Here is a 21,705-nt window from a genome sequence, read left to right on the forward strand (position 1 = left end):
GGACAGGTGGAACGGTACAATCGAACATTGGTTGAAATGCTGCGAGGAAAACTTAAAGAAAGTCAAGAGGACTGGGACTTACAACTTCAACCTTGCATGATGGCCTACAGAAGCTCTGTGCATGAGTCTACGGGGGAAACCCCAAACATGCTAATGCTTGGACGTGAAATTGAAGTCCCACTTGACGTAGTCACTGAGTCAACTCCAGATACGCAGCCTCTGTCAACTGAGTATGCATTGGCTCTTCAACAGAGACTGTCTGGCGCCCACGAGGTAGCACGACGACATCTCGGAAAAGTAGCAGAACGGCAGAAGAGAAACTATGACAAACGAGTGTCCAGTAAGCCTTTCCGGGTGGGAGACAGCGTCTGGCTGCACAACGTACGCCGAAAGAAAGGCAGGAACCCCAAGTTGGATTGTCCGTGGGAAGGGCCTTATTTGGTGGTGTCTGTGTTGTCAGATGTAACCTATCGTATTCAAAAAAGTCGAAGGGCAAAAGCTAAAGTTATTCACGCAGACCGACTCAAGCCATATCTCGGACCAGCATTGAGGAGCTGGATTTCGGAGGAAGGAGAGACTGTTACGCCTGTATCCCAAGTTGCGAGTGTTGGAGAAACTGAGCCTGTTATCCCGGGTGGCTCTGTTCCAACTGTGCTGAGGGAAGGTGTTCTGGATGGCAGCATTGCCGTGGAGTCTCAGAATTCTGTTCATGGTAGCATCCAACCTGATTCAACAACAATGTCTGAGAAGCCTGAATCTGATGCGGAGAACAGTGACGACGAAGCAGACACGGGAAGGGATACAGATGCAGAGATACCTGCTGATGCCCTGCCAGTGGTTCCAGTTGTAGACCAACAAGGCGTGTTGGAGAAGGACAGTGGGACCCCTTCCCGAGGAAGCCTACCACATAATGTACGGACACGTTATGGAAGGGAGCGGAGAGAACCAAATCGTTACGGTGATTGGGTCTAACTCCTTCATTACCTTGGACATTGAACACTCAAATAGACTTTTGAAGAGTTTCTTAAGCGTGATAGACAGGAGGAACTTTGAGTTACATTAGTTTCTGTTGTTTACTGATCAGTGCTTGCTGTTTTAGGAGAACTTTACAAGACGTTCAGAGCTGTTGTTAAATTGTTAACTTTATTCGTTCCTGTTGGAGTGGTTAGCACCGTGACACTGAGGACAGTGTCTCTTAGGAGGGGGAGCATTGTAGCGAAAGCCGAAACCGTGTACCTCCCTGTTAGAACGAAATGTGTTACTTTCGTTACCACCCCCCTCGGGGTGGTTGTTGTTGTGGTGTGTGTGTAATAAAAACAACATGGCCGCTTGTTGTTTTCGATCAGTACGTTAGAAATTAAGTGCCTGCGGACCCGAAAATGGACTTATCACATTACCTTCTGTGAAGTATGGCATTACATTATGGGGTTCGTGTACAAATTCGAATCTTCTTAACTCAATTGAGAAACCTCACTGTAGAGCAGCAAAAATTGTCTACAACTTATCCAAAGATACAGAATCTAATGTAGCTCTCAACGTTTCAGGATGGGATACGATCAATTTAGAATACAAATTTCAAATAGTTAACCTTTTTTATAGAGCAAGTAAAGTCTCCCTACCTCAGTCTCTAATTAATAGCATATTCATAAGGCGGGAATGTAGCTATTCACTAAGAGACCAAGAAGCAATAACCACACCTAGATTCAACACTAGATTGTTAAAGGACTCTTTAGCATATAGAGGTTCGGTGCTATGGAACTATGTTAACCATCATGTCAAAAATGTAGGTAGTTTCGCCCTTAAGAATCTTAGAAGGCCACTCAGGAGAAATAATCACTTCACAAGCTTTACTTTCACTAGTTTATCAGGTTCGACGGCAAGGACTAGATTAACTGATTACAAGTATTTTTAAGTTGAGAGGAAAATTGAATGTTTTACTGTATTATAGTTTCTATTTACTTTGAAATGTGTCTTAGTATAATCAATAGTTGGCTAGATACTACTTTGTTAAGTACACGACCCCACAAGCTTTTTAGCTTTAATTCTTATCGTGTTTAAGTAAAGATTCTATTCTACTCTATTATATTCTATTCTCTTCTACTTAACATGGAAAAGTCATATTAATGAGCTTTGTTTGAAACTATCCAAAACTGTAGGTATCTTGTCTAAAGTGAGACACTTTGTCAACAAAGATATTCTTGTCATGCTTTTATTACTCCCTTATGGCGTTCATGTCTGGGGTTTAACCTCTCCCTCATTTCTAACACAACTATTTATTATCCAAAAAAAAAGCAATCAGAATAATATCTTTCTCTGAACCAGAATCCCATTCTGAGCCTCTGTTTAAATCCCTCAACCTTCTTAAGTTCAATGATGTTATTGAATCACAGATCCTCTCTTTTGTTTATCAGTGGTCACATAGACTGTTACCACCTTGTTTCAAGAAATATTTCAAATTTACATCTTCTGTTCATTCTTACTCAATGGGTCAATCTTGTAACAGAAATCTTTATGTAGCCTCAGTTAATACTACTCAATATGGCCTACGGTCCCTAAAATTCACTGGCCCTCGCCTTTGGAATTCCTTACCTACAAGTATAACTAACTCAAATTCTCTTAGAATATTTTGCAAAACAATGAAGAACTCTATACTTAATTGTTACTCTTTTTAATTATCTACTTTAGTGCATGAAGTAATACTTTTTATTAAAAAATCAGTCAATCAATCAATTATTCTTAATTTTCCCTTAATAATTAATTAACTATATCTTATAATTAGGGGTCATCCACTAGATTAGCCTTTGCTATTTGGATGATCCTAACTAGTTACCTACTCTATTGCTAAATTTTTTCTCCTTATTCCTTTCCTGTTCTGTGTTTAGTTGCTATGTAAAGTTAACCTATATATCTTGTAAAACTGAGCTGAGTTAAATAAAATCATCCTCATCCTGAAAGATGAAATAGCTCTATTCCAGGGATAAAATTTCTGGGAATAAGGCACATCTATCCATGGAATAGAGTTGTTACACCTTTCAGGAACTGGCCACAGAGAATTATTTGAAGTAATACCACAATAGCTTTGCTGGGTTATTACTATGTTCTGCAGATGCCTTAGTTACATTGGCGCAGATTATAGTCAAAGCATTTTCAAATAATTGGCAATGGCAAGGTAATATCCTATTCTATGATTGCCATCATCTGCTAATGGATCAGGTACTAGGCTGTGAATGTCATCTGCTTTATTGTTAGTCAGCTGAATGGTGCTTTCAGGCACAGAAACCATGTTTTCTTTCTCTATACCTGCCACGGGACCATTGGGATCAATGCCATGTAGAGAAATGTCACCTATCTCTATGTTGTCCACCCCAGAGGAGACAAGCTCAGAATACCAAAGTGCCAAGGGAGACATGCTTGCCATGGTACGCAGACCATAATGATTCCACTGGGATATGAACTCGTCCAAAGATGCCTGAATGGCTGGCACATAAACATAGTGAAGGGCTAATAAATCACATTCATTGTGTGCATCAAGAATGCCACTATTTTCCATAAAGTTGAACAGATCAATGTAAAGTGACGAAACAATCCTGTTTACCTCTGCCCAAAGCCGTGCAAAACAATCCTCCAGTGAATTAGCTTGTGATTTGAGTCAATATGCCACAAACGATTTGGCTTTTTAACGTTATAGAGAAGTCTTTGAATTGAATATCTGCGCCTAATGGCACGGTTTACAGGATCAATTCTTTGTAGGGCTTCCCCGATTTTCCACCTCTGAACAAAAATGCCTCGTGCTCTTAAAGCTCCTCGTACGTACGTTTCACCAGAGAATGATGTTAATCGTAAAATATCTCTTACATTCCTATCTAGGCCCTCTGCATCAATATCGTTGTAATCAACTATACCTAATTCTGTCGTTCTTCTAGACAGAGTTCTGGTACTTATACCAAGACACTTTGCGATAGCTGTCCACTGCATACCAGTGCTGCGAAGTACTTCAATTTTCTCGGGTGCTGTTACGTTTTATCTTGGTCTCCCTAATGAACATCTTTCTCAGAACTTAGGAACATTACGAAACTCGGTACTATCTTCGATATAACGAGCAATTTTTTCTTTGCTATGGTAAAGTAACTCCCGCAGGTATTGCAAAAGATCCTCAATCAGCACCTTTTTCTCCAGAAAGCCCTGGACATTTGTGAGAACCAAAGAAAACGACCCAATAATCTGAACAAAGCCTTCTAACCGATCGTGTAAATATTCCATATTTCCATAGTTGACTGGAGCTGTATCTTGTTCCATACGCAAATACAATATTTTATCGACAAAAGAAACCTCTCCAGGTCCTCTATATTACCTTCAGTGACTTGAAGAACAACTACGGCGTATAAAAAGGCCACAAGCACACAATGACACTTCCAGGCTGCCATGTTGCTTGACAATATGGCGTTCCATTTCCACTGAGTCCACTCAACTAGGAATTCTCTCGTCCCTATCGTCCACCTTTTGAGCAGGAGTGGCTCGGGGTGATTGCGCCCACGATCTCCTTCAATCACTGACCAGCGGGTAAAAGTCCAATTTGAAAAGTTGAATATCGAACGCGAAAACTTGCAAGTACAATGCCCAAAGTCGGAGGTCGGAAGCCAAAACTTAAAGGACAAATGCTAAATGCGAAAACATAAAATTGGATTCCACTGAACTTGAGGGTCGAATTCGAAAACCACACTGTTGCCTCTAAAAAGTTGAATGTCGAAAGCGATAACTTAAATGTTTCATAAACAAAAGTTTATTGTTGAATGCAAAAAAGTTGAATCGCCAGTGCAAACTCGAAAGACAAACGCAAAATGTAAAAAATATTGTGGAAAGTACGATGTAAAATAGAACATTGAATTTTGGCGGAGATGGAACGCCATATGACAAAACAGAGGGAAAGGGTAGCAAGGCACGCTGGGTATTCTCGACTCGGGGAGAAAAATATTCTCGACTCGAAGAAAAAATTCTCGACTCGGGAAAAATCTCGACTCCAAGCAAAAATTCTCGAGTCAGGAAAAATTCTGGAGTCGAAGAAAAAAATTCTCGACTGGAAGAGAAATTTCTGGACTCGAAGAGAAAATTCTCGACTCGAAGAGAAAATTCTCGACTCGAAGAAAAAATTCTCCACTCGAGGAAAAACTTGTCGACTCGGAGAGAAAATTCTCCACTCGGAGAAAAGTTTCTCCATCACCTCTGTCCATTATGGCTTTCCATAGGTATTGCTGACAGTCTTTAGGTGTTTAGAAATGACTTTACGGCACGACATTAGCTGAAATAGTATTGCTGAAGTATCAAAAGAATCATCTTTTCCCCGACTTAGTTGTTTTAATCTGTGAACAGTTTCCAGCTCAACCAATTTCCGTGAGTTTTGTAACTAGAACTCTCAATTTGGGAAGAACGTTCTTAACTCAGCTAAGATTCTTTGTTTGTAGTGATTTCAAATGGTACATCATTTATCATACATTTATCCTCAGGTCTAGTTCACCCTATCTATTTCATTCTGTTTGCAGCTCCATACTTGGTATTCTTCTCCTATTTCAATCACTTTGTACTTTGCCTCTGTTTCGCCTTTACTCTGACTTTTGATCCTTTCCCAATTCTTTTTTCTTTAGCTATTTGTAGTTTTTTGTTCTGCTTATTGGCTCTTCTAGGTAATGTCACTATTACATTCAACTCCGTATGAGATCCCCGCTGCGAAGTTAACAAGTTTCACAGCAATGACTAACTGAAAAGAAAAAGTATCATCCAAACGAGTTTGTTAAAAAAAACGCTATTCATGGATATTCGTGGTGCTAAAATTACAAGATGGGAACAACTTAAATAATTTCAGCCTTGCGTGACAAATGCTTGAGTATGTCACATCTACACACAGATTGCTTCCCGTCTTCAACACAGTCGGCAAAGAACATTTGACCTGCCGTTATAGATGATTGAATTGTCCTCTTTAAAGTCCACAATGAAGCTCAAGTTTACCTTAGAACTTTCTTAAAACTTATAGGAAAAACAGACGCCCTCCGTTAGCTAAAGGAATGTGTTATTGTAAACAGTTTCGCCAAGGGAAATGGATGAGAATTTGAAACGAAAGCAGGGGTAAAAACCAATATGTCGTTGTTAGCTATGCAAGGCTAGCTTACTTTAATGATTTCCCGATCGAACATAGCCTGCGAAACAAGCCCTGGGGGAGAAGAGGGAGGATTGGGAGGCAAGCCCTGAAGGAGAGGAGGGGGATTGGGCGAGGCCCAATCCCCCTCCTCTCCTTCAGGGCTTGCTTCCCAATCCCCCTCCTTTCCCCCAGGGCTTACTTTCCAATCCCCCTCCTCTTCCCCAGGGCTTGCTTCGCAGGCTAGATCGAACACGGTGCTAACTTCTAAAACGTGCTTGGAATTTCGGATTTAACCAATGGGTGCCTAATTAAATTATGTCGTGACGTAAATGACGATGTTGCAATATTCACAAAGTTCAGCTTGGAATTTTCAGTGCGAAAATTAAAAGTTTCAAACTAATTTTTATATCCTTGAAAACAAAACCATTTCCACTTATCACGAGCTTAACCTGAACCGACTCTGAGTTATACCGCATGGTGAAAATGATAATTGAAAATTTGCTACGAAATGCGATATTTGGATTTTGAAATATTGGTGATTTCTAAAAGCGTCCCGTGAGCTCAAAATTAAATGAAATGGTCCCGTTTTGAGCCATGGCTCAATCTCTCCTATACAAATTTGTCGAATTGATACGAGCTTGCTTTCTAGTGCGCTTTTCATCAGCAAAGTTCACTTGCCTCTACTCGGGGCATGATTTCTACCATTTTACGACCACCGACGCTCGTTTCAGTTTTCGTGAGTTTTCTAGGATAAAGAAGCAAGTCTAGGAAAAAAAAAGAAAAAACCTTACCACGTTTCTAAGTTCACTATAAGGCATCTCTGACTAAAATATCTGGATAGTCATTTTTTCGGTCGATGTGCCACCTCTCACGCGGTCTTGAAAAAAAGTCGGCCTTAACAATGTTGACTATGGACTTCTCCCAAACCATCTGAAATTATTTTTTTAATCACAAGAAAGTCGGAAATTTCGACCCTTGCAATTTGAGCAGAAAAAATCCTGATTGGTGGAAAACAAGAAAAAGGCAATCTCTTTAAGAGTGGGGCTTTGCTTCCTTTCCCGAGGAGCTGTTGAATATCGACCCACGCAGAGCCGTCTGTCGAGGAAAGTAGAGATAATTTCGGCTATCCCAAAAGTAATATCTTGGAAGTATAATCTTACTCAGGAACGGAAATGAAGACTAAAATTATACAGGTTCTCCGTTGTTGAAGTCTCACTCACTTGAGCCGGTTTGGATCAAACGCGACCGGTTTAAATGAGTGCGGACTACAACAAAGGTGAAAATGTTTCGTTTAAGAAAGATTTCTTGCTAAATAAAGCTTACCTTAGAGTGAAATGTGTGTATACAGACGATTGGTTAGGTTTAGAGCCTCTCTTATACTTTAGAATATGCGATACTGGTAAGACAGTCTCATAGGTTGTTACATTTTTTTCCACAACCATGCTATTGTTGTTTCTCTCCTATAGGATGTCATTTTCCCTTCCTATATATATCTTTTAGTAGTTTTCATAGACACAACTAGTAACCACGTTGTCTTACATATATAGCTTTTATTGAGAACATCATATCGAGATTAGCGTTCTCCTAAACGTTCGGGATACTATGTTTCAATAGCTTTGGTGAAATATCCTCTCGTTTTCTCTTGATTTTACATGAAGTTGCGATAATAGTGGAAGTACGCCTACAGAGAATTGACCCATTGTCTCAGTCAAGTCAACTCTTACAAGCTCCCAAAGGACATTATTTGAAACTAAATTTCACCATGGAGACTTCATTTCCAATATCCTGTATTTATGATATGTACCTTGAGGTTCGTAATGGATACAACAAGTCTGCCAATCTTCTTGGAAGATTTTGTGGAGAGAAAATTTCTGGCATTGTACGATCCAGTGGACAGAACTTATGGTTAAGATTCTCATATAGTGATTCCCTTCTCCGGATCACTGGTTATTACAGGATGACTTATTCCCTCAGCAATAAAACAGATAACACAACCGGTAACTATTGTTTCAATGAAATTACTCATCATATGAAGTGAATACAAGGGATAAATAGCAGATAAGTACACTACAAAAACTTCAACTGCTTAGGCAATCTTTTTTTTTTCTCTATCAGTGGAACCTAACCTGAATAATGTGGCCAAGAGTCAGTCTGTACTTTTTGACCATATTTCATCCCTATGGTGTCCAGCGCAAGGTGCACCGGCACCTTTCATTGTTTGGAGAAGGAACAGCACAGTGGTAGAGAACAGCACAAGTGTAATGTATCAGCTGAACATTACTGATGAAAATAACGACAACTACAGTTGTGAGGTGAAGAAACGAGATGGTTTTGACAAGAAAGAAATCCGCTTAGCCATTGAAAGTGAGTTTTAGTTACAAAAATATGATTCCTTTTCTCAATCACACTGAGAGAGAAATATACTGCACGTTCCAAAATTTTCCATTCCTCGCTTGTAAAATGAACAAATCCGTAAAAGTTTCATCCCATCTTTGCAACTGAAAGACTGACTCGATAGATTTACAATCCCAACAACACAATTTCTTTCCTGACAATGGAACAGTATTGAGTGTTCATGAGATAACCTGAGGTTACTTTTTAGAGTACTCAGATACATTCCTTCCGCTAGTACAACCAAAGAGTCCCACCAGCTTGAAACAAACAATAGGTTGATACGAACGCCTTTTTTTTCATTAACTAGGGCGCCCAGATCCCTGCCGATGTACCATCGCAGTTGGAGTTATGTACACAGTAACTCGCATTAAATGTATCGGAAAACATTTACAGTCAGTTCCACGGCACTTGCCCTTTTCTACAGCGAAATTGTAAGCATTTCTACTCTTCTTTTTTGTAATGCGCAGAGGGCGGAAAGGGTTTGCGCGTGTGTATGTGTGTGTGTGTGTGTGTGTGTGTGTTGGGGGGGGGGGGCGGGAGGAGGCAGGGAGAATATACATAACAACAAAAAAATTCATGAAACGTTTGACCTTAATCAAGGATATATCCTCCATTCAGGGACTTGGATTACAACCAGATAGAGGAACTACCATTTGGAGTCTTCGATAACATAATTGAGCTGGCCGTTTTGTAAGTAGACAATATTCATGCTACTGATGACATTGACGCTCGTTGAGTTATGAATTACTGAACGCCCTATGCTTACTGGATGTAGCTACTTTTTAGCAACTTTTTAGCTTTGTACGTCACAGATTGGTGGAATGGTTTGAAATGGGTAAGTTTCAGAATTGAAGTATCCCTGCTATATACTTCAACTTCTGGTCGTACGAATTTGAGTCTGATATGCACGAATATATGGTCAGAAACGCTGAAAAGTAATTTTGCCTCGTCACGATTTCTAAATTTCACGGTTGTTTTCAGATTTTTTTTTTTAAACATATGTGGACTTTTAGAATAAAATAAAATCAAGATAAAGACTTATGAGTAACATCTAGTACCAAAGTTTGCTCTGAAAATTCCGAAGACGAGGATTCCAAGCACTAGGAGATTGAAAGCGGGTGACTCCTGTCGTTGCTTATTTTCTTATTTTCTTTTTTATGGTCATTAAAATTTAGTGTTTCGTTTCTACCCTGATTTAAGGCATAATTATCACAGGTCAGGAAGATTCAGGCCAAAATGAATTACTTCAAGGCGTGGGAAAAGACAGGGAGTTTCGCTCTGAGTCACGGACAATTTACATCTTTGAAAGAAGGCAGGGAAAACTAAAATTCATCTCGTCTTGGCCTTCTTGTGGTGACAAATGGTGACACCTTCCTTTATAAGTCTGTTGTTTACATTGTTCACAAGATTTGACAGTATCCTGACGAGCGTATCCTTCCCTTTGTAATGCCAGTTGAAATTGGAATGAAATAATGGATGTTGACACTTAGCCCAGTGTAAACTGAGCGTTATATTATACATGAAAGTCATCAATTTCCTCGGGAACCCTGGCAGCTCCTTCTCGATATATGATTGTTTAAAATGTAAAGGTTTAACCTTAAATTTTTTTAGAAATATTTCCGACTGCCTTTCATCTAGTTATTAAAGAACCGTGACCGGTAGTTGACCTTGACCTATTTTTTAGAATCGCATCATTGAATAAAATCTCGCACTCTGATTGGTTAACGAAGCGAGGTATACAGCGTGGAATTGCGAGTTGAAAACGAGGCTATGTGAAATTGTTTCGTATCTACGTCACTAACCACAACAACTATCGTCAAATTGTTACAAAGTCAATTTAAAATGTTTTCAAAACCATTTTCACCTTCTAAAGAGCAAAAACAAACAAAGCGTTTTGAAAGTGAGCCTGAGGTTCTTCCTTGTTTTGAACTGAACTTCAAATTCGTGGAGAGGCATGAAAAATCTCTTTCGCTCGCTACAACCCGAAAGCGAGAAAATCCTGTGAACACGGCCCAGAAATAACAATCTCCGAGCTAACAGGTCACCCCAATCCGGGTTCAATATCCCTCTGCAGCTATAATCTTTTAGAAAAACAACGAAGGATGTCAAGCAAGTTGGCTGGGTTTTCAGTCGTGCCACCACGACTGTCACAGCTGCCAACGCCAGCGACGGTCCACGCACCATGGCCATCTAAAGCTTTGCGAGAAAGTTATGTCAACAGCCTTGCACTTCCATCAGTGGTTGGAAATAACTTAACAACAATGAATAACGGCATTGATGATCTAGCAGCAAGAGTCCTAGGTAGATTGTTCACCAATGTATCGTTCAACAACTCTCCAGTGAATATTTCCATCAGCTTTCAGTCGAATGCTCATCCCAATGATTCAGCTAATGGCAGTCGCCTGTAGTGAATTTTTACTAATAATTTTCATTCAGTTATGCGATTCAAGGAAAATTGATTACCTGACTCGTGAATTTCGCGTTAAATTGCACTTGAAAACCGATAATGCACTCATCGCTTCGCGATTCGTGCGATATCGGTTTTCGCGTGCAATTTAACGCGGAATTCCCTCGTCAGGTAATCAATTTTCCTCTAGTATTCTGAGTCAGCGTAAATCGAGCTCTAGATATGAGATTTATAAATCTCCTCGAGATCATTTAGCAGTTCCTCATCGACACATAATAGTTTGGATTGTGTCGGTTCTCTCAATTTGTTAAATTTTCAGAGAAATGATCGACTGCCAGTTGCTCAGTCGTTTGAGAAGCTTGACCTGCTGCCAATCATATAACCAGAGCGCACCAATATATCGCGAAACAAACAAAAAAAACTTTACAGTTTTGGACAAAATATAGCTTAATTTTAAACTCAATTAAAAAAATCGCCAAAATGTTCTTCTTGTAATACATTTGCTCCCCTTTTATGTCGGTTTCATGCATTTTTGCGATCGTGAATGATCGTCTGCTCACAAGCTTGTTTTTCCAGCTTGAGGTTGTTTTTAACCTCAGTTTAAGACAGAGATTTCTATATTACTTCAGTCATTTGAGAGTTGATTTATCTATGAATACGATAATTTTGGAGGGTAAAGGTAGAATTTCGCCCATAAGATGTTATCTACAGCAAATACTTATACAGCCATTTTAAATTTTTGTTTACCCATTCAAACCAGGTGACCACATAGCGAAAAAAGTCTTTTATGAGAGCAGTGAAACAGGGTGGGATGGTTTGTAGATTTGCCGCAATTAAACAGGTGGTAGTAACCTTGCCTCATTAAAGTATCTTTTCAGTTTTTTACATGACAATACACTGAAATCTCCAAAAGAGGGCTACCACAGGATGTTGATGGTTTTGGTTTTGAAAATTTTATATTTATCTTTTTGCAGTGTATAAGTTTAATTTTGTTTTATTTTTTTTCGCATTCTCGAAATTTGATCGTCTTTGAAATCTTTCTCTCTATAACTGTATGGCTTCGACTCCCCTCTCCACCTCGTCCCCCTCTTTACTAATACGGAAGTGGTTGTTTCTCATGTGATAGTAAGACAAAGTTTCAACTCTTCCAGATGGCTACATGATAACAATATCAAGAAGTTGCAAAATGAACCTTTCGCTCAATTAGTTAAGCTGCGAGAGCTGTAAGTAAAAAGTCGCATTCTTATATCGGCCATTACACAAATCATAAGACACATTTTTAGGTACTAATATATAATGTATTTTTTAGATGTTAAGAGATGCCACTAAAAATCAGACAAATTCACAAATCACTGGCAACAGTCAAAAAATCGAATTGGCTTATATTCTGGTATTAGTTAGGCTTATAGGTAATACAAACCAAGACCTATCACGCGTAATTAGCGTCACTCGAAGGTCCAATTTAGCCTACTTTTGGAGGCCTCGTTTGTACTTGTAAAAGCAGGGAAAAGCTTACTTATTCCACAGACCTTTTGAATAGTGTCTCCCCTATGTTTTCACGAACAAAGTAGAATCACCATTTAAATCTGAAATAAACTATGGATTTTTCTATATATTTACTTCAGTGTCGCGTGAAAAGTAGGGTAGATTAGTTATGTGTTCTAAGTGAAATAGACATTCAATATTTGAAAACTGCGAAGTAGAATGATAAATTTACCGTTCGTAGGGCTGTTTTCTGTGGTTTTTGTGCTGCTATGCATACGAGAGTTTTAAATACATAGAAATTTCGCTCTTCGGCGAGGTCGGCGACTTGAAGAAAAGAACGGTTTTCTTTATCATTTGCAGTTTGTGAGCTTCAGTGGTAATAATAAATGCTTGAATGCTAGCTATAAATAACGTCTTCAAATTACTTGCAATACGATAGAAGTTGTTTGTGTTTTCTCCGTAGTCATTAATTTTGTAGAAATGAATGGACATGGTTGCCATTGCGTGACTTATGTGTCACGCAATTGTTAGATACATGTTCTCAGTTTGCAAGTAGTTCGGAAATTTCTTCAATCCAAGAGTTACAGGGAATTTTTTATTTGAAATCCATATAAGAATAGTTGGACACGGTTTTCTTAGACAGAAGATCGTTAATATAATCTGGAGCTCGGTTATGTAAGGACTTATAGACAATTAGAAGCAGTTTGAGCTGGACTCGGAACTCTAAAGAGAGCCAGTGTATGTCAACAAGAGCAGGCGTTATGTGGTGGAACTTAGACAATTGAAAAACAACTCTAGCTGCTGCGTTCTGGACTTTCTGAAGGCGATGGAGTTGATATTTAGGTGGGCCAAAGAAAAGTGCGTTGTAGTAGTAAAATGTTTAACCTAAATCCAAGATAGGTCTGCTATCAACAGACTTTAGCAACCTGATAGACGAGCTATTAAAGTAATTATCAGTCACTTATCATAATTATACGAATAATAGCTTTTATTTGGCCTAAAAGAAATGCACTAATATTTGTCCATTATCTGAAGCCTACATATACTTCAGGCTTGAACGGGATTCGAACCCATGCCTCCCACATACTAATTTAGCCCTACTACCAAGTGAGCACCAGAGCAACATGTATACGTTGGAAGCGAGGTACAGTTGAGAGGATTCTTCGTCTGCTAAAATTTTAGCAGTTGCTCTAAATAAGCCTGAAAAGAGAAGTTTCATTATTTAACCCTCTAAAGTTTGCCCCGTTCCCAACGTGCCATGTGTTCAGAAATATGAAAACAAGTTTGGAGTTATTTTCTATTTCGAATGAAGTTTTCTTTTTTTAACATTTCAGCATGTTAAAATTGTTAGTAATTTACTGATTTGCTATTATTATTTATTGTTATTTGCGTTTATTAAGGAACTTTATTACACCTTTTAAATGTTATCTTTTCTTATTACTATGAACCAATTAAAACAAAATGGTCTAAAGGACATAATGATATAGACACACTCTTGGAATCATAATTACCCATTGATGAGGAGAGATCTTTAATTTAGTTATGTCAATTTCTTAGGGACTTAGGTAGAAACCAAATCAAGGAGCTACCACCTGGAGTCTTCACTAACAACTCCAAGTTGACTTTCCTGTATGTAACACATGTAACGCACATTTACTAAAGCCTGGTTACAAACTTTACCAGAAATCTCATTCTCATAGTTATCAATCGCAATACTTTCAGCCTTTATTTTCACCCAGTTCAAGGTAACAATATCAATCCAGGAGAGTTTAACTAATAAACTGTTTATATCCTCTTGATCAAAAGGACATATTTAACTTCAAATTACGTTTCTTTTTTTTATCACAATCTGATCTCAGTTATTATTAATCCCTGTAGGTTTTAAAACAGATCAGAGGAACACCTTCCATGGGCCTTTTTCCCCTAACGCAAGCAATAAAAAAATTATCAAATTGGACTTCTTACCTTCAGAAACTCAGCCATTCTAAAAGATGGTGTCAGAGTTATAGTTCTCCGAACTCAAAATCCATCTAGACCTCAGTTGCTCGAAAGGACTTAAAATGTTTTCTTTTTCATGATACTTAGACTTATTACACTACTCTTTTATCGGTTACACACTAGGGGTCAACTCTTTTCCCCTAGTTTCTGGTTTCTCAATTTCTGCCGTGCAAAAATAAATAACCTCAACTCTCCCTTCCCCAAGCCTCTATAGTGTCATAGCCCTTTAATATTTACTTGGCATAAAAAACGATTACGACGCAGCAACATTTCATGACTTGAACCATTCCAGCTTATAAAAATCAAGATTTAGAAAAAACTGGTCTACAATATCACATGTCTAATCGTCATACTTTATTCAAAAGCATCACAAAAGATATGTTGATGTGAACTATCACGTTTGTCGTTATCTTCCACGTATAGAGAAAGCTATTGACTGAATAACTATTTCATGACAAACCGATAGCACTTTCCCAGTATTTTCAATACAAGTTGACTCTGATAGCCGAGAGAAACTCTAGCTTCTCAAGTGCTTAGCAAACCATCCGAAAACATTGACTGACTCTCGAAATGTGTCGTGTGTGGAAAACAATTTACGGAAAATTATTGCAAAACTTAAATTTGCGTTGGCCGGAAGAAAATGACATAACAAAAATATACGTTCTATAAAATGTTTAACCTAAATCCTGGATAGGTCCACCATCAACAGACTTTAGCAACCTGATGGACGAGCTATTATAGTAATTATCAGTCACTTACCATAATTATACGAAGAATAGCTTTTATTTGGCCTACAAGAAATGCCCTAATATTTGTCTATTATCTGAGGCCTGCATGTACTTCAGGCTTGAACGGGACTCGAACCCGTGCCTTCCACATACTAATTCAGCCCTACTACTAAGTGAGCACCAGAGCCACACGTTGGAAGCGAGGCACAGTTGATAGGGTTCTTCTTTCTAGTGGAGGGGACCCATATAATTTGTCATTAGGTAAATTTCATTTCAACGGCGGTATTGACAATGAAATAAAGCTCTATTGCCTCGTTCTCAACGTCCCATGTGTTCAGAAGTATGAAAAAAAATTTGGGATTAGTTTGTATTTCGAATGAAGTTTTCTTTTTTTAACATTTTAGTGTGTTAAAATTGTCATAAATTTGCTGATTTGCTATTGCAATATTTGCGTTTTATAGGGACTTCACAATACTTTTTAAATGTTATCTTTTCTTATTACTATAAACCAATTAAAAAGAATTGATATTTCCCTGGAGGGTCAGTTTACTTACCTGAAAGGGAGATGTAGTTCTTCGAACTCCTTCGTACGTAGACAGCTACGAGCAATGCACATGCAGATCGCGGCGGCGCGCGGTCTGGGTACCACATTAAAAAAGTTGCAGGCTTTCCTAACTTCCTCTGAGAGAGTAGTGCGTAGGTAGCGTATGGCAGCAGCAGGGAGGGGAGGAGGTGTAAGACTCAAGATTGGGGAAGTGTATTGCTCGTATCAGTCTACGAAGGAGTTAGAAGAACTACATCTCCCTTTCAGGTAAGTAAACTGACCCTCCTGGGAAATATCAATTCCTCTTCACTCCTTCTCCGACTGATACTCCCAATAGAGATGCAGACTTCGAAACCACAGTACTGCCATAGCTCTTCCAAACTTGAAAGTGATATGAACATGTTTAAATAATATCAAAAATTATTATCTTAACTGTCGGATAATAAAGTTACTGAGACCATAGCTAAAGAAAATATTCTCAACAAGGTCGTCTGCTAAAGTTACCGCCAAGTTCAACAGGGTACTCACCTCCAGAGAGGTTGTTCAGGTCAGCAATGTTCAGCTTGAGAGAGTATTAAGGACTGTGCAAGAGAAGTCACCCCTGGTAGACGGCTTGTGATAAAACCGTTCAAATGTCCTAGCAGAAGACCAATCTACTGCCCTCATAATCTCCTCCAGTGGAAGACCAGCGCTCGCAGCTGAAGAAGTGGAAGCACTTCTGGTTGAGTGCGCAGTAAACTGTTGACTAACTCCCGCCAACTGCAGGGAATTTCGTACCCATCTAGACACTGTCTGGGTTGATATGGCTCCATGAGGGCGCACGTAGGAAATAAGTGGACGTATTGTCTTCCTTCTTTTCTCACACCTAGTTAGGTAGGCCTCCAGAGTCCTTATTACACAGATCTTGGGATTGGTGGGATAAGAAGGAAGGTAGATCGTCCGAGGAGGATGACCAGGTCTGCAGGCCTTCACATGTGACAGTAGTGTAAATTCCCAGCTCTCAGTCTTCCTGGACAATGAGGACAAGTCAAGTTTCAATATTTCATATGCCCTGGCAGCTGCAGTTAATGCCAGAAGTGATACCAGCTTAAATGAAAGTTGCTTGGTAGTCAAGGAGCCAAGGGGCTCAAGGGTAGAGGTATTCTAGCAGCAGCTTGACGTCCCAAGTGTAATTAAGGCGTGGTCTTTGAGGGCTCAAGCGAAAGATGCCTTTCATAAAACGGAACCTACCGGGAGCTGACCAATTGGGGGCTCAACTCCATGAGAACGGGCTTGGGAAATCCCCAATTTGTAGACTGCAACAGTTCTGTGTTCGCAGTTATGCTGCACTGCTAGCTCAGTTAAGAAGTTGAGAACTTCTGCTACTAGAGCCGAAAGGGGACAAAGACCCCTGGCCGTGCACCAACTCGACCAGGCCTTCCAGGGACCTTGGTAACGCTTCTTTGATGAATCAGACCATGATGCCAGTAAAACCTTTATCACTTGTGGTGAGAAGCCTGCTGCTTGGTATGATCTCCTGATATCGGCCATACAGTCAGGCGGAGGGAGCGCCAAAGCGGATGGACTACTTCCGGATCAAATGGAAGAGACAGCAGAGAAATCTCCCTATGAAGTCTTAGGGGAGAGTCCGTGAGCATCAGGAGGAGCTAAGGGTACCACGATTGGCCAGGCCAATGGGGTGCAACTAGCAAGACAGTGGCTCTGTCGTCCTTCACCTTCTGAGGCACACGATGTAGTAGAACAACAGGGGGGTGTATAAAACTTCTCCATTGGCTTCAGTCCAGTCTGAAAGCGTCGACTGCTACCGCCCCCGGATCTGGGTAGCGAGAGATGTATAGTGGAACTTTGTGGTTGAGTCTTGACACAAACAGGTCTATCTCTGGCATGTAGTATTGAGCCGCTATTTCCTCGAAGGCACTCTCCTGGAGAGACCACACCGTGCGAGTATTGAGTTCCCTTGAGGCAGCATCTGCCTCGACATTTAGTACACCTGGTAGATGTCGTGCTGTCAGCCAAGAGCCCATGCTCAGCAAGAGAGAACAGATTTCCAGTGCGGGTAGGGAGAGTGATGGAGATTGTTTCCCGCCCCGTCTGTTGATATATGCCACCGAGGTGCTATTGTCCATCTCCAGAAGTATATGCGGTGGTGCTACTGGCAAGTCTTTCAGGAAGGACTGAAGAGGAAGGAGAGCAGCTTTCAGTTCTAGGCAGTTGATGTGCTGGGTCACCTCCTGTGGGTTCCAACGCCCCCTTGTTACAGCTTCATTGCAGGTTGCCCCACAACCCTTCAATGATGCATCCGTTCGGATTAAAAGATCGAAAGGAGGGGGGGCTATGTCCTGTCTGTTGTAACTGGGGAGTGCTGGGGTCAACCACCACTTCAGGTCCTCCAGGGCTGCAGGAGAGAGCTCTACCCTCTCCTTCCTCCTCCACTCCAGCCAGTGGAGGGTGTCAACTTGGCAGCACTGAAGGGATCGATAGTGCAGAGGAGCCACCCATAGTCCAGTCTGAGCTGCATGATTCATGCAGCCCAATAACGAAGACAGAGCTCCCAGTGTTGTCACCCACTCCCTGGACAGTGTTCTGCCGGAACTGACTATCAACTGAATCTTCTCCGCCGGGAGTGATATCGTCATATGAACAGAGTCGATCACTGTTCCTAGGAACACAAGATTCTGGGTTGGAGCTTGTGAGCATTTTGCTTGTTTCACAATTAACCCCAGAGAGGTGAGTAGCTGTAAAACACGATGAAAAATATACAAAAAGATCTCCTATTTCTGGTGGATGATCAGGCGGTCGTCGAGATAAGTCACTGATCTGAGTCCCCGGGAGCGAAGGTGGGCAATGATTGGATGCAAAATCTTTGTAAAGACTCGAGGTGCAGTTGATAGACCGAAAGGAAGGCATTGAAACTCCATCACTCTCCCTTCGAAAATGAACCGAAGGTACTTCCTGGAGTCCACATGCATTGGGTTTGCATAATATGCATCTTTCAGGTCCAGTTTGACCATGAAATCGTTGGTCCGAATAAGGGTCCGAGCGGTGTACAGGCCTTCCATCTTTAATTTTCCTTCACAAGAAACCTGTTCAGGGTTTTGAGGTTTATCACAGGGCGGAACTCCCCCGTGTCCTTTCCCTTTTCCACCAAGAAAAGTGATGATACAAACTGTTTGAGGTGAGGTTCCGCTTCCTTGACCCCACCCTTTGAAATCAGTGTCCGAATTGCCTCTCTCAAGAGAAGTGTCCTCTGCTTGTTTGTTGTAGAGGTTACACGAGGTCGTCACTGCCGTGGCGGTATTACAAATGGTATTCGACGCCGGATACAGTGTTCAGAGTCCATGGGTCCTTGGTTAGAATCTTCCAATTTCTCAGATTTTATTCCAGTCGGCAAGCAGTAATCTGGATTGCGAGGGGAATGGTGGGGAGTTCGGGGATATAGTCACCTGTCTGAAGATCGTGAGCAGGCTGAGTCGGAAGAGTTTGCAACTCCTTCAAGAGGTCTGCTGCGCTTTGCATTGGAGGCTCCAGATCCAATGTTGGATCTCTATTTCCGTTTCCTGTCCTGAAAACTTGGCTGCCCATGCTTCTGGTGGGCAGTGGCGCGAAAGGGCTGTGAGGTGCCAAAGGTAAGTGTCTCCTTTGGTTTTGGGATCAGCTTAGCATAAGAAGCGGTGTGGTCATGTTCGCTCTTGAACTTTTCATGAAACTTCTTAGGGAACAGGTGCTAATCGGTTGGGATGCCTTCACGCATGGTTCTCTTAACGATCTCTGTCATGAAGGTTAATAAACGGCGTTCACGCCACTCATTTAGTCGTGCATTTGCATTTCCTAACATGACTAGGGCGTCTTCAAGCATGCCTTCGACAGTATCAGGGTCTATCCCTTCAGAGCCATCATCAGATTCTGTCTTGTCATCTAGGGCCTCGAGTGCGGCCAGAATTGGCCTTGCTACTGATATAATTGTGGCCTGTTTTTCAGCCAAACCATCACCAAAGGCCAAGGTTTTCTTGATCTTGGTATGACCATGACTTTTACGCAATTCTTCCTTCATACCAGCCTCCATAGTAGGGGCTACAAGAAAGGAATCAGTGCCCTTGATACAAGGGTAAGATGAAATAAGTTCTTTCCACTTATCTTTCTCCAAAGGCATGGCGAATGTTCTGGATGTCAAATCCAGAAGCTCTGGTGATATTTCTACTGAGCTCTCCTTAGCGAAGAAGCATTCTCCTCTGGAAAAATCAGGAGATTACTCTGGCTTTTGAACTGATGATGAGGATGAACTAGTGCCAGCTGCAGATGCAAGTAGATTTACCAGGATGGTGGGCAAAGACCTAGCGACCGAGTCAGCGATGATCTTGTCTATGTCCGGTAGTACAGTTCCCGCCGATTGGATCGGGACTGACGCACCAGGGTTGTCCAAAGGACAGAAATAAGGCGGTCACTGACTCGTACCTTACATTTTCCGTGAACTGATTAAATGCGAAAATATAAGCTCCCACCGAAAGAATCGGGGCTAACCTTAAAAAAAAAAGGAGGGCAGGAGGAAGGCTACAACTCTGTCGCTGTACACGTCCCTAACGAGCGCCATCGGTTAAAAACAAACCAACGAAATCCATCAAACGTCGAGCCATCCTGCCATGAAAGGCCGGAAATACAAAACAATAATCAATTACTTACATTCTCAGATGATTTTTCTCCCAGTAGGATAGAGTTTAGGGTAGGAACTAATGAAAATAAGACGTAGATTGAATGATTTGTGGTTGACCGAGCACGCCACGAACGAAAGGGGAAGTTAGGAACGCCTGTAACCTTTTTAATGTGGTAGCGAGACCGCGCGCGGCCGCGATCTGCATGTGCATTGGGAGTATCAGTCGGAGAAGGAGTGAAGAAGAAATGGTCAAAAGGACACAATAACATAGACACATTCTCGGATTCGTAATTAGCTATTCAGAAGAGATCTTAAATTCAGTTATGTCAATTTCTTAGGTCCTTGAGTGGAAATCAAATCAAGAAGCTACCACCTGGAGTCTTCACTAACAACTCCAAGTTGACTCTGGAAGTTGAATGTGTGTAAAATACAGGAAAACCTAACGTTTTCCTGTGTTTGCCGTTCGTATAACGCACAGAAAATGTTATATCTTCTTTTGTTCGCAACCATTTTTTCGCCCGATGAACAAAACGTTCACATGAGTTTTGCAGCCAAAAGCATGCATTTTCTAACATTTTTCCGCGATGGTGAATTCGAGAAAATTCGTTGAAACGCATTTTCCGGCGTCTTACCATTTATTGCTGTCAGTTCGGTTAACCTAGGTAAAATAACATGTATTCTGCCATTTACAGCCGTCTGTCGCATTCTAACGTTATGTTCCCTGGAGTTAGCCAGTCGCAAGCATGCATTTCCCGATGTTTTCTGCAACGGTGAATTCGTGGAAGGCATACACTCTCGCGTTTACCGCCGCTTGGTTAATCGCTGTTCGACCCATTTAGTGCAAGTGACCCAACTTCCTGAAAGGACCCAATAAGCTCAATTTCCTCAAATGATCCAAACGCCTCCAACAACTGAATTGCCTCAAATGACCCCATCGTGGTCAATATTCTAAATATTAGACAACACATCCATATGCGTTTTCATGGAACAGGATAAAGAGTAGGAAATAATGATCACGATCGACGGACATCTTATATTCATGGCGTTGGCCGTCAGCGTTTCTCGGATAAAACACTTAAAAAATGCATGGTTCGGACGCGGAGGAAAGCAGCAGAAAAACGTTTCGGAAAACGAACTATTCATTAGCCTCTCCGTGGAGCAAGAAAACAATCGAAGACCATCGCGTTTTCTTGTCGTTTTATGTATGAAAATGCTTGGAAAATGCAGCGATCGTGCGCTCACGAAACCTACAGAAAAACATATAGGAAAACAATGTAAGCTGTTCACGAGTGTTTCTACAGAGCAGGCAAACAATAGACGAACAACAAATTTTCATGGCATAATCACGTTCGTTAGTGATTAAGTGAGAAA

At 40.9% G+C, this 21,705-nt stretch overlaps 2 protein-coding genes across 2 annotated transcripts; both read right to left on the bottom strand.

Moving 5' to 3' along the window:
- Window positions 1-3,004: 3,004 nt before the first annotated feature.
- Window positions 3,005-4,424, bottom strand: LOC148742992 (uncharacterized). Its single transcript, XM_088749365.1, has 2 exons — window positions 4,352-4,424; window positions 3,005-3,636 (listed from the first exon to the last, which is right to left on the bottom strand). The coding sequence occupies exons 1-2, from the start codon at window positions 4,422-4,424 to the stop codon at window positions 3,137-3,139; spliced, it is 573 nt and encodes a 190-aa protein (XP_088605491.1). The 3' UTR covers window positions 3,005-3,136.
- A 13,037-nt stretch (window positions 4,425-17,461) lies between these two features.
- LOC148742993 (uncharacterized) lies at window positions 17,462-19,268 on the bottom strand. Its single transcript, XM_088749371.1, has 3 exons — window positions 19,130-19,268; window positions 18,608-18,969; window positions 17,462-18,421 (listed from the first exon to the last, which is right to left on the bottom strand). The coding sequence occupies exons 1-3, from the start codon at window positions 19,266-19,268 to the stop codon at window positions 17,462-17,464; spliced, it is 1,461 nt and encodes a 486-aa protein (XP_088605497.1).
- Window positions 19,269-21,705: the final 2,437 nt, after the last annotated feature.

This window comes from Stylophora pistillata, chromosome 1 (genome assembly GCF_964205215.1).
Source record: "Stylophora pistillata chromosome 1, jaStyPist1.2, whole genome shotgun sequence".
Classification (NCBI taxonomy): Eukaryota; Metazoa; Cnidaria; class Anthozoa; order Scleractinia; family Pocilloporidae; genus Stylophora; species Stylophora pistillata.